The 13,152-nt window shown below is 33.8% G+C and overlaps 1 protein-coding gene across 1 annotated transcript in view; it reads left to right on the top strand.

The window, feature by feature from the left end:
- ADGRB3 (adhesion G protein-coupled receptor B3) overlaps positions 1-13,152 on the top strand; it is a 799,562-nt gene that overhangs the window by 299,092 nt on the left and 487,318 nt on the right. Inside the window, exons 2-3 of the mRNA XM_060030408.1 lie at positions 4,648-4,758; positions 10,701-10,862. Coding sequence (XP_059886391.1) covers positions 4,648-4,758; positions 10,701-10,862 — 273 coding nt within the window. The remainder of the gene's footprint in view (positions 1-4,647; positions 4,759-10,700; positions 10,863-13,152) is intronic.

The raw sequence follows: 13,152 nt of genomic DNA, 5'->3' as shown, positions 1-13,152 counted from the left end.
CTTATGCACACAAAAAATCTGCATGCAACATAATTGTGCCAACTCTGTTTCCAATAAGTGTAAAAATAAATGAACGAATTTAATAACATACAAGTGCAGCTTAATGTTTTGATTAAGGTAAATAATTTTATGTATTTGAAAGGAACAGGCCATGTTTAGTGGGTTTTCTTGGGTGTGAGAATATCAGAGACCATATTTTACTTATGTTTGTAATTTTAATACCTAAAACAGTAAGTAATTGATAAATGTTTATTGACAAAAATTAAGCATTGTTTTAGGGCATTAAGCTTTGTTTTGGGACAGTGAGATTTAAGTTCTAAATAAAGTAATATTTCAATTATTTAAATAATAATCTGAATATATTTATCGACACAATAGCAACAATAGTTAACTCTGTTGACAAAAGAAATGTTGACCATCATAATCATACATAATTAACTTTTAAGTACTTCTCTAAGAATTTTATCTTTTCCCCATTGAACTGTTCACCAAACAAGTTAAAGAAATGGTTCTAGGCATCTAGAAATTTGCCTTTTGGAGAAGCAATTCTTAGCATGAAAGTTATTTATAGAATAAATATTGAGCCCCAGTTATATGCAAAGCAGGAGGTGCTTTTAAAACTTGTAAGACATACTTCCTTTCCATATAAGTCCATAATCCAGTTCGGGGAATAAGACAGTCTAATAAGTAAAAGTCCATTATTGATACAAAGCAGAACAGAAGTTAGGGCAGACAGAGGCTGATTCTGATTAGTTGGTTAGTTCATGGAGGTGGTGCCATTTGAGGAGGATTTGGAGAGGGCTTTATTGCAGGCATGGCTGGAGGAACAGATGTTTCAGGTGAAGGAAAATAAGAGAAAGGCTGCGTTGGCTTGACCATTTCCATGACAAAAAGTAGTGCAATTTGGCTGTAGATTAAAAGTAGGGCATATCTCTGGGAGTTTCTTGAGAAGCGACAGTAGGCTAGAATAGTTTCTGTAGAAATGCGAAGGAAAGCTAGCTAACAATGTGAAGTTAATATTTATATTGCAAGATAGTTTGCAGTAATAACTGTTATTGACTAATTTGCTGCTCTACTTGTCCATACATTGAAGGATAAACATGGTAAAATAACAAGTGGATATGTGTGTGTTTTAACTTTTTGATGACTTCACATTATTATAACCCTTGATTTCCAGACAAAAACTTCATGACTGATAATTGACTATGAAGAGTCAGTTTTCAAGTGTATTTGTTTCTTAACGATCTACTTATAATATTCCTGGATGGGAGAAGAAAAGACATAAAACTATACCTAAAGCAACAGATTTTCAAAACCTTTTTTCATGTGACTTTGATTGTACCGTACTTCCAGAGACTACTGCTTTTTATCAAGAAGCACAGTGAAAGAGTGTGTATGAGAAAATGTGCCTAAACATGGAAAGCCATATGAGTTTTATATATGAACGCAGTTATTTATCCACCACTTCATCGATACCATCAACATAAAGATATAGGAAATAACCCTGTATTTTCATAAGCCATGTACCATATGTACATATACAATATTATGCTGTACATGACTTCATTTTATTTCATAACTTGCTTTTCATTGCTTTTACCAAAGCAGATCATCTTTTTATTTGGCTATGCTGTTTTTCTCGTGTAACTAATGTAGTATATGATCTTTGCCACCTCAGAATCATTTGAATATAAGTCAACAACCATGAAGAACTGATATTATTCAGAAAGCATAACACACTAAAGGTTTACCTCAACTCATATTCACTAAATAAGAGAATAATAGCAAAAATGATAGCTTTTTCTCCCTAAGTTTAGATGATCCAATTGGCCTTTATATTCATGAGAAATGAAGAAAATTGAATATGATATCATCTTGAAAGAGAGCACAAATATTTTGAAAGTATTCCATTGTGAGAAATGGATGGAGCCATAGCATTTGTTGTTAAATTTTACCATTGATAACAACCCTTAAACAAAGAAGATTTTTTTCAGACACTTGGCACATAAACATTGGCAGAAGAAACTCACTTAATTAGATAAGAGTTTATGTGTTTCACTTACAAATTAGGATTGTTTAAGGTCTGAAACAATCCGTCTAGCACATTAAAAAAATACCACCATAGTGTTGCTTTTCCATCTGAGAAAAAGAAGTAAATTGTTAGCATGTCTTCTATCTTATAGGGAATTTAGTTATATCAAGACCTCATATTATTGAATAGTTTTAATTTTTAAGTAATTTTTAATATAAATTATATTGGTAACAATAATCAGAAAATTTATTTTAAACTTTCGATTATGTAAAACTTATGTAATCAAGTCCACATATGATTGAAGAATTTCTTAAATGCTATGACCCATGATAAGGCATTAGCACTAATGCTCATATAACATTGATTATTAATAAGTAGAAGTGACTAGAGTGAAGAATATGGAAATTTAATTTGTAATATAAAATTTGTAATTTGTATTTGAGAAGCTTCAATTACATTCCAGCTAATAATGTGAAATAGTTCACTGAAATACTAATGCCTATTTTAAAAAAAATAGTACTTTACTCGTGTTTAAATTTCAGAAATCATTAAAAATTGAATATGACACTTTTAAAATGATCTCAGAGCCAACCTATATCCTCAGACCCCTAAATTTCAGGATCATAATCCCTGTAAACAATTTTGCAGGCTGTTATCATGCTGCCACCGAGTTGAAGAATTGCCTTCTACTAGAACAGGTAATAAAGTTACCTTGTAGTTAGGAAGTTGTAGGCATGGGATACTTTCTTTGGTGTCCTTTGCCCTCCGGGTGCCCAAACTACCTTAGTGTAAGCATCAGAGCCCCCAGATTACTTATGTGAACATGTGCTCTGACTCAGATGCCCTAAATGATAGACACACACGTACACAATTTAAATGATAAATTCAAGAGGACAGAAGGTAAAGCATACTGTTAATAAAAATTACTATTAAATTTCTTTTGCTATTTTCAGATCCAGAGAAATTTCAATTATATATAATATTTCAAAATATTGGATAGTGCAGGAATCTAGATATAAATTTTCTATGTGGTCACTTTCCCAAATCATTAAATGATAGGTGATTAGATACTTCTCATTAGCAGAATGAAGCATGGTTTAGGCAGCACGTAACGTACACATAAATGAATGGAATGAAAGGATGTTGGCAGTAATGGAAAACAGTGATGGATTTTATGAGATTAAAGCAACTGACATTTTATGAAAATTTCCATTTCCTGCCTTGGATTTTATCTAAACTGATAAAAACAAACACACATTTAGATTTCTCAGATTTCTCATGAGATGTTCTCTTGGGTAGAATATCTTGAAAGAATTTCTGACAAATCAATCTGTCAGGAGCCATACTTTAATATTTATGAGGAAATCTGCCAGGCTGGACAAAAACATGTGCTAGTCTTTTTTCCTTGCATAAAAGATCAGAGTTGTGTATAAAAAATACACTGCTTAATCGTACAAGGTACATTGTAATATTTTAGCAGAAGATGATTTAAAGATGGATGGGAAAAGCCACAACAATAAGCTGGTGAAATTATCCATTCCCAAATGTTGACATTATTAGTTCTAGCAATCTATTTGCACTATCATTAGAACATATTTTACCCAGTCATGTGTGTCATGTATGAAAGACCTGGTGTTAAAGACCCAAAACTTTTCTTGGAACATTGAGCACCACTGACCCCTGCCCCTCAGCAATGCTCTTCCCCCACCTACAGTCCTGTGAGCCAGAACTAACCACTCCATTCATCAGGCTTTGGTTTTATTCGATTATTTTACAGTAACAGTGAAATAAGCATGGAATGCTTACAGATTTCTAAGCATATAGATTAAATAAATGTATGCTATGTGGAATCTATTCTTTTGTTCAGCTTATTTTTTCTCTCCCCCATCTGTCTCTGAGTTAGGCCCAGATTATTTTCCTTTCCTAGGAGGTATATGTTGAAAGGATTAAATAACAGAAACCTGGAGTCATTCTCTCTCTTAAACATAACTTTTAAAGGAGAAAACACTCTCTTCCAAGTGGTTAGAAAAGGGATGAAGAATTATGTGGGCACAAGGCGGGAGAGAATGAGAGTTATCTAAGCCACCATTTTCTATAAGCTTTGGAGGACACTAAGGGCAACCTCGTCTTTGGGAAAATAGTCCATCAAGTGAATGTTTGCCTTAGGTAAGCTAGGTTACATGGTCACTCACTCCTCAAGGATGTGCTGAAAAAACTTGTCGGGGGTGATGATTCTTCAGCAAAGCAACAGCTGGTTTGCATCAGGATTCTATCTCTGAAAAACAAAAGTTAGCCCTGTGGTTGTATTTTTTCTCATGTATTGCTGCAAAACACGATCAGAAAAGAGTACACTATTTCTGTTACTTCAGCTGACTTAAAACCTGATGTGTCATTTCTCTGACTGTTAGCATTGTTTCTTGAAACCTTGTTCTTGTTTATAGATTTTTTTGATTTGAGTTTAGAAATGTTCCAAGCAGATCAGCCGAAAAATTTTAGAATCGTGGATTTAATCAGTAACTTCTAGGTCTGTGTAGGAACATATTGCATGAGACAGTGATGTAATTTGTGAGAAATGTCTACACACAAGCTTTCATATACCTTTATTCTGTCTTTAGAATTTGGAATGATGGGAGATCATACAATTAAAAGTCAGCGACCTCGATCTGTTCATGAAAAAAGGGTCCCTCAGGAACAAGCTGATGCTGCTAAATTTATGGCACAAACTGGTAATACGTTAGTTACATTTTTCTATTTATTGTTGTTAATTTAATGAAACCACTGCATGTTTTCATAATCTTTTGCTGCACATTTGTCAGTTTTTGGAGCTAATATTTTTTGAACCATTTTTTTTTTGTCACCAGTTAAAGTCCATAAATGAAGTAGCTGTGAACTGAAAAGTGCACAAAAAATGTGTAAGATTTATTTTGATTTCATTGTGGGACATTTAGGATTTACATATTATTATTTACTTATGTTAATTAACTACTTAAAATGTATCATTAAACTTTTAAAGAAACTCAGCAAAGTTATTTCATCAATAATTGATTATTTTAGGACTTTTTTAGAATTAATATATTAAGCAGGACTTTAGATGATGAAATTTAATATTTAATATGTTGAATATTTTTTCAGTTGTCATGTATCATATAAATATTAATTGATTGTTAAAGTGTATAGCAATTAGTCAGAAACTTTTTTTAGAATTTAATATCTTTAATTTGAAAAGAGTTTTGTTATATAAGCTAAATAATAAACAGTTGACAGTCTTTATTAGTAAGGTATAATACACTCCAAATAATTAGCTATCAACAAAAATGATTTTTTGGTTTATAGTATTTTTAATCCTAAATAAGTTAGATTACTTTAAAATACATCCCTCCAAATATATATATATATATATAAACAAATAAATGCATTCCTCTTTTGTCTCATCATAATATATGGGCTATAATTCCCCCTCTTTGAATGTAGAACATTCTTAAATGAAAACATGATTAATCTGTGTTATAAACATTTTCATCTGTCAGTTTTATTGCAGGAAATTGCAAACTAACAGTTTCATCTATGTCTTCATAAAGTCTTATACATTCCAATCTAGATGATGTGTTTTACTATTAATACAGAAGTTTCAAGCACATGACCAGCTTTTTGACATGACATTCAGACTGATTTTGATGAAATTCCCTTGAAGAATGAATATTTCCTTTAGTTCATGTGATCTTAGGATAATACTTATTCAGAACACTAGATTTGAATCTATAACTCAAAAATGCAAATATTCTTAATGAATTGTGCTCTTGGTAATGGGTGAATAGTAGACTTGAATACATTAGTGGCAAGTAGGTCAAAGAACTCTCAGAAAAGGAAGAACATTTAGAATAACTTCTACATTAAGGACACTTTTTTATCTTTTTAAAAATATATGTTGCAGCCAAATCCAGAAATGAAGAAAACTTGCTTATCTGGATTGCTTTTCATGCACCTTCTTATTTAAGAAACGGTGATTTATATTTTTACTATTTGATTGAACAAGTCCAAAAGTGCATGACCAGGTTCAGGCAAATTTTCAAATTTTTAAATGTATTTTTCTCCCTTACAAGGATCAAAAAGTCTCAACTACTGACCAGAAATTAGGGGGTGACTGACTCTAAGTAAAGACACAGGGCATGGGCTGACTACTCAGACTCCTTCTTGTGCTGTTTCATGGGGCATTTCTGTAAGATTAGAGGTATCCTGACATTTTGCAGAAGAAGTGGCAGACATTGGTTTACTGAAATTCCTTAAAATTGGGGTCACTTAATAATGAAATGGTGAACCATAGTTTAAATTTCCAATAATGTAGCAAAATTAGTTTATGCATAAATATTATGCAATTTGGCTAGGAGTTTTTATATAAGTTTAGTTTTTGGATTTGCCTGTGACACATACCAAGAAAATTCAGAGTTTTCAGCCAGAAACCTTTTTGCAAATTCAAATCACAAGGAACATTCTATTTTCTTAGTGAGGAATTACTAGTTTCCATTTTAATTTACTCACTATTTTCCAGGCATTGTTTTGTATCTAATATATAGGGACAAATGATTTGGTAAAATAAATGAAATGCTTATTAGACAGATCCATGAGGAGCTTTAAAACTATTTCCCCATGTTGTTAACAATAAGTCAGAAAAGTCAATGAACTTCAGAATTAAAGTTCTGAAAATATTGATTGGATGCTTTAACTGATGAATAACATATAGTTATTATTTCATTTTAAACCAAATATAGTATAGGTAAATATAAATACAGGTATAAGACATTTTAAATTTACATTTCTATGATACTGATTAAAGACTGGAAAACTGCATTATTTAACATAGTTTTTAAAATACATAATTTGACACGAGGCAATTATAAAGCTAAAAAGAGCAGGTTTTTTATTTTTTGCCCTTAAATATTTTCTGAGATTATACTTTCTTCAAATGTTAAGGTAGTCTGAATAAATACAGCTCAGTATAACACAATAAAATTCTACAAAAGTTGTTTTATTTATACTTTTCTATTTGTCTTTCAAACCAAGAAATTGGTGTTGCATGTAAATAATGATGAGTAATTGCTAGCATTGATTTGAGAACAAAGAATAATGCAATAGGGGTAAAACTGAATAATAAGACACAATATATTTTTATGTTAGTCATGAGGAAAAACAAAGCAAAAGCTATCAAACCGTATAACTTAAGAATTACTTCTCAAAATGAGTAACCTGGCCTCTTCAATCATTATGATCAGTCAATCCAGTATTTAAAAACAAACTTTCTATAAAGTAATAATGTGACTGGCAATGTTTTTAGAAGAGTAATATTTAGTAAAGTCACATTACTTTATCAAAATAACTTGACCATTTTGGTCAGTTTAGTAACTGAGATAGGCTAGTTTGGACATAATTGTACAATGCTCAAATAGTCTAGGACACAGCTCTATTTATAGTCGATGGAAGTGAAATGCCATGATAAGATATAGATATTTAATATAGACATCTAAATTAAATACCAACAAGATGGCTTAAGACATCTTAATTATACATACTGATGATTTTTAACATCATAGTTATCAAATGATCCTGTAAACAGGCTTAGGAAAGTAGTCTTTTATTCCAGTGGGGAAAATAGTATGTCACATGTTATCAAAAACAGAAAAATAAAATTGTGTGTTTCTAATTTCATGATTTTAACATACTAGCAACATTTTTTATTAGTATTTTGTTTATAGTTTAAAATGCACTCCCATACCTTACCTCATTTAATCCTCTCAAATAGGTTTTGAGGTATATGTATTACTCATTTTATTGAGCGGTTCAGAGAAATAAAGTGACTTTCTCAAGGTCACAGAGCTAATATGCAGTAGCTTTCCATCAACGACAGATCTTCTGACTTTAATAGCAGTGCTTTTTCAGTTCCCTTTCATGTTTCGCGTCAGAATAAAGAGCCTTAATAGTACCTTAGATACTGAATCCTTCTACATAATGTAGAATACCTAATGTGTAATATGCCTTAAGTTACAAGTTAAGGAACCAAATTAGTTTGTGCTATCTCCAAAGACATATATATTAAAAATAGTATACTTTACTGTCTTAATGTCAGTGAATTTTTTACAGAATATCTTTGCTATAAAGTATTTCTCACAAAGGCCCAATGTGCTTGACTAGAACAGCCTTCATGCCTTTTGGGATGACGCTGTGGCAGCATGGAAATCATAACTATTTCATGGAAATGTCACTTGAAATTATAGATTGAGATATAACGGGGTCATTTTCGTAGGTGGGCCAGTATTTCAATGGCAAGATTTGATTCAGAATTTGAAAGCCCATATATATCTTATTCATTTATTTGTTTTGGTTTTGATCAACAGAATGAACCACCAGTTGGAAGGGGAGTGAATAATGCCAATTCTGAGCACTAATTATCAATCTCTCATGACCCAGTCATCATTATCTAGCTTGTTCAACATCATTGTAGCTTCATACATTCAGAAGCAACCCAAAATTTTACAGAAATGCACATAAAAATAGTTCTTGATCTTGATTCATTGCTCAGTTTAGTTAAACCTTCTTTTCCTGCCATCATAACAATGCAGTGCTCTTGTGGAAAAATAGAACTAATTGTATTCATAACCTTTATCATTTTACTTATTATAGAATTCACAATGTTCAAGGTTTTCTGGCTTTTAATTAATCACATTGAACCATAATATTTCTACTTCACTTAATCTCATCATAAAGACAGGTTGAAATATCACAAGAAAAAAATTTGCATTAGATTTTCCCCAACTTTAAGCTTTTTTCACTGCTAAATATATATGTGCACGTATACATATATGGGTAGATATTTTTTAACCATTGTCATATTATAGGGTTTCTAAAATAATTATTTTTAACCTTGATAGAGTATTCTTTCATGTAAAAGAACAAACTATGAGGCATAGCTTTAAATATTATTCAAATGGTCATTGAATAACATTTTTATAGATTAGTTATATATAAATTGGTAAAGGCAAAAAATACTGAAATAATCAAGGGTGACGTATAGAGCATGACCAGGACAAACACTGATCACAACACTGAAAAGATGTCCTATTTAATAGAATATGTCATCCCAGTTACCACTGTGCCCTTATGATATATATCCAGTTATAAATGCATTATATTATTTACACCTCTGGGTGCATACTGTAGACCAGTATAAGAGCAAATGCTTCCAAACAGTGCTACTCAAAGTGTGCTTGTCTGTGACCTGGTTGTCATGGGCCCTCGAGGAGATAAGAAGCTTACACCAGAATGTAACTTGAACTACTTTATCAAACACATGTTTTATTTCATCTGACTCTGTTTTTTGGAAAAAGAACTTCTCAGTGATCAGCAAGTTGACTTACACTCTGGTCCAAACTTCATCTGTCCTAGAGTCCCAGCCCGTGGACCAGATGCCTTGAGTTGCACTGCAAGTCATTTCTAAGTCATGTATTAACCTTTCTAAAAAAGGTGGAAAATGGATCATCATACTCTATCAGTTGAATTCTCTGCTAAAGGCAAATCAAATTCTAAGCAGAATCTGTAAAAATATAAATTGCTCCTTGATTTATATAATCAGTGATACAGAGTTTTCAGAAACACTTCACCAAGTGAAGAAAAAGTGTCTTTTTCAACAAAGTCTAAATTTAATTTAACTAGTTCCTGCCAGCAGGTAAATGGCCCAATTTTGTATTTGTAGGAAAGCAACTGCAAGTTTTCAAATTAGAGTTAAAAATCTATCCTGAACACCATTCCATAATAGAATTAGAAGCCTGTTGATATGGTCTTAGAAATTCTTGACTTTAAGTCTCCTTGGGACATGACTTTGGATCATAATAGAACTTAGACGTAGTCTCAGGGTGATGCCTACTCCAAGAAAGTTAATGAATTCAGACATTCAGTGACCTCTAAAGCCCTATTTTTTTTAGTAAATTTTAGTTCCAGATTAAATTAAGAGAAATCATAGAGGAATTTTCCTTCATTTCAAGTAAAACTTACTTCTCTACTGTAGATCATCATGGGGAAAATTGTGAGTAGAATGTTTTTGAACAAATTATCACAAAATAAATAACTGTCATAGGATGAAAAAGTAGGAATTGCACAAGGAATAAATTATAAACAAGTGTGAGTATTCAACACAATAAAAATTAGGTATGCCCAAACTCCCAGAGCCCTACCTCATCCAGCATTAGAAAGGAGATTATGGAACAAACGACTGGGGAAGGATACATCAATATATTCCTACTCACCAAAGCCAGAGTAAGTTTAGCAATACATTTTGTTTCCTCTTCCATCAAAGGACAAAGCTTTAGATTGGCTTGAAGGGAATCGCTCCAACAATCATTCTTGAAAAACGCTGACTTGTCCCTTCATAGCCTCCATGGCCCAGTGGATTTGTGAAGTGGAGTCTTGCTAACAAGGTTATAGCTAGCTTGGATCTTGCATCAGCGTAATAGTATCTCTCTTTAAGTTTCTTTTTCTCTGAAAGGTTTTTGTGTATCTTTGATGTACTGTCATGTTTTTACATTGAAATTATTCTTGTGTGTCGTAACGTCAGTTTGGTATAATGCTTACTAGATGAATATTCAATACAGTATTTCATGTTTATTTGTTATCTTGCACACAGGTGAATCTGGCGTGGAAGAGTGGTCCCAGTGGAGCACATGCTCAGTTACTTGTGGTCAGGGGTCGCAGGTGCGAACCAGAACTTGTGTATCACCTTACGGGACACACTGCAGCGGCCCATTAAGAGAATCAAGGGTTTGCAATAACACTGCCCTCTGTCCAGGTAGTGTTAGCAGCAACTACAACTGTGGATGTTATTGAATTGTGTCATGCTATGCATTTGGAACGATGTGTTATTTTCATATGAACCTGGTATAGGCATTTTAATTAGAGTGGATAAGTGTAATTTGTATTCAACTGTGAAATTTTATCATGTATATGATTCTTTCCGCTTTCAGAGCAGCCAAGAAATTACAGAAGTGTCTCCCTACCCACTGCAGCTATAAGCTTGAAATTATGTATCTGTTTCTAATGGTATTTAAGGTTCCAAGTCTGTCCTTATTTTAGATGGTGAAAATGTCCAGCTAAATATTGTAGGAATAGTGAAATTTGCCAGCATCCTGGAAATGTGATCAGTACCCAGTGTTTAAGGCAGTGGTTGATACAGCCTTTAAGGCAGTCAGCTATTTTCCTACCACTTATTTGACCCCATCGGGGAAAATAGTGCCCCGGGCCAAAGGACTTTCTGTTAGTTTATTTCATTCAAGTGCCTGCCCTCATCAGAGTCATCCTCTGCTCTGTAAACTTAAAGTCACTAATGGAAAAAAAAAAAAAAAAAGATCTTTCATGTTAAATGGAGCATAAGGTAATAGCTTACCCACTTAGGATCAGATTTTTCCATGTTACATCAACATTTTTTTTGTCCGTCGGTGTATACATGCATATTATAAGCATTTCTTCTTCTCAGACCACTGACTTTCATGTAAAAATAAGTACTAAAAGGATTCTGGGCTTTCTTTCAAGAAGTCCGAAGCACGTAATCCTGTGAATCTCCAGGTCTGTGTTTCTGCTCAGCCATTTGGTGGATGGGTGATGCCGACTCAGACCACTGCAGTTGACAATGGACTTGCATTCACAGCCCTTCCAGAGGCCTCTGGAGTGAGGTGGGCACAGGGAAAGGGCCTGGCACTACAGCCGCCTTTCATCTGGTGAAATGTGCTTAAGTCTTCTGCAAGTTCCATTTCCAGAGAAGCTTAATTCCGCAGTTGCTAAAAGCAAGAGTACAGAGTGGGTGGCATCGGGCAGGGGCAGGGACAATCCCAATTCCCCAGAAGAAGGGGCGAGAGCAACCCACTCCAAAACAGTTTGGAGGAGGAGCTGTTTAATAGGTACAGTTTGGATTTGCAGAATGAAAAATTTCTGGAGACCTGTTTCCCAACACTATGAATATACTTAACACTGCTGAATTGTACACTTAAAAAGGATTAGATGATAAATTTTCCGATAAAAGAAAAGGCAAGCTGGAAAAAATAAAAGGGGAAGGAAGTGGTGGGCAGTCGTGGAGGAAGAATGCTGCAGTGAGGGGGGAGATCCCTTTGCTACGGGCTTGGGAGGCACAAAGGTAGACAAAGGTAGAATTAAAAGATAAAATGGGCAGAATAAAAAATATATATATATATACATAACTGAATCACTTTGATGTATACCTGAAACATTGTAAATCAACTATTCTTCCATTAAAAAAAAAGATAAACAGGGCAGAAAGATATGAGGGAGGGAAGACAGAATTAGTAGGAAAAGAGCAATGGTTCCATAAGAAAAGTCAGTGAGAATCAGAGGGAATCAGACTAGATGAGAAAGAACATCAAATGAAACATAAAAACATAACAGAGGGGGGAAGATGCTTAAGGAGATCATGGGTGGGGAAGACAACAAAAAAAGATGACAATAACATGGGCCACAGAGCAAACATACGTACATTAGGCAAGAGAAGGGAAACAAGAGCAGTAAGGAGACGGGCATTTTAGAAATTGTAATGTGTCTAAATTTTATAGGTAAAAGGACCTCATGAGGAAATGCTAGTGGATTTTCAGGTGGGTGTGGGTTAAGTGCATTGCCTGGACTAGAACTTAAAGCTGGGCCCTATTTACAGTATTTATGTTGAGGGTTCCACGATCAAGTGCCCTGTACTTGGCAACAAGAAAAGTGTCAACAGAGAGTTAAGCTATACTTGACATATACGTTTATGTTATCAGCATCCTTTTGAAGAGTCAAGATCCTTTCAACATACAGGGATAGACTCTAATGGCAAACAGATCCCCAAATGGAAGTCTGAGTGGGTGCTAAAGTGTTCCCCACAGTTCTCGATTCAGAGCTTACTTTCCAAACACTAGTTATGAACACTCACCTGACTGACATATGGGAATCTCCATCCTTCTGCCCGAGGCTGCTGATTCATCCCCTCCCTGGGCGTGGAGACCATGTATAGTGGGACCAGTGTGTACTCCCTTTCACCCTGCATCTCATGTCCAGAAAACTGAATAATATTCTATGATTATAAAGCTTTTCCTCAG

The sequence above is a fragment of the Delphinus delphis genome, chromosome 14 (assembly GCF_949987515.2).
Source record: "Delphinus delphis chromosome 14, mDelDel1.2, whole genome shotgun sequence".
In the NCBI taxonomy this organism is placed as follows: domain Eukaryota; kingdom Metazoa; phylum Chordata; class Mammalia; order Artiodactyla; family Delphinidae; genus Delphinus; species Delphinus delphis.
The sequence above is the reverse complement of the archived record's forward strand: the minus strand, read 5'-3'. Positions and strand labels throughout refer to the sequence as shown.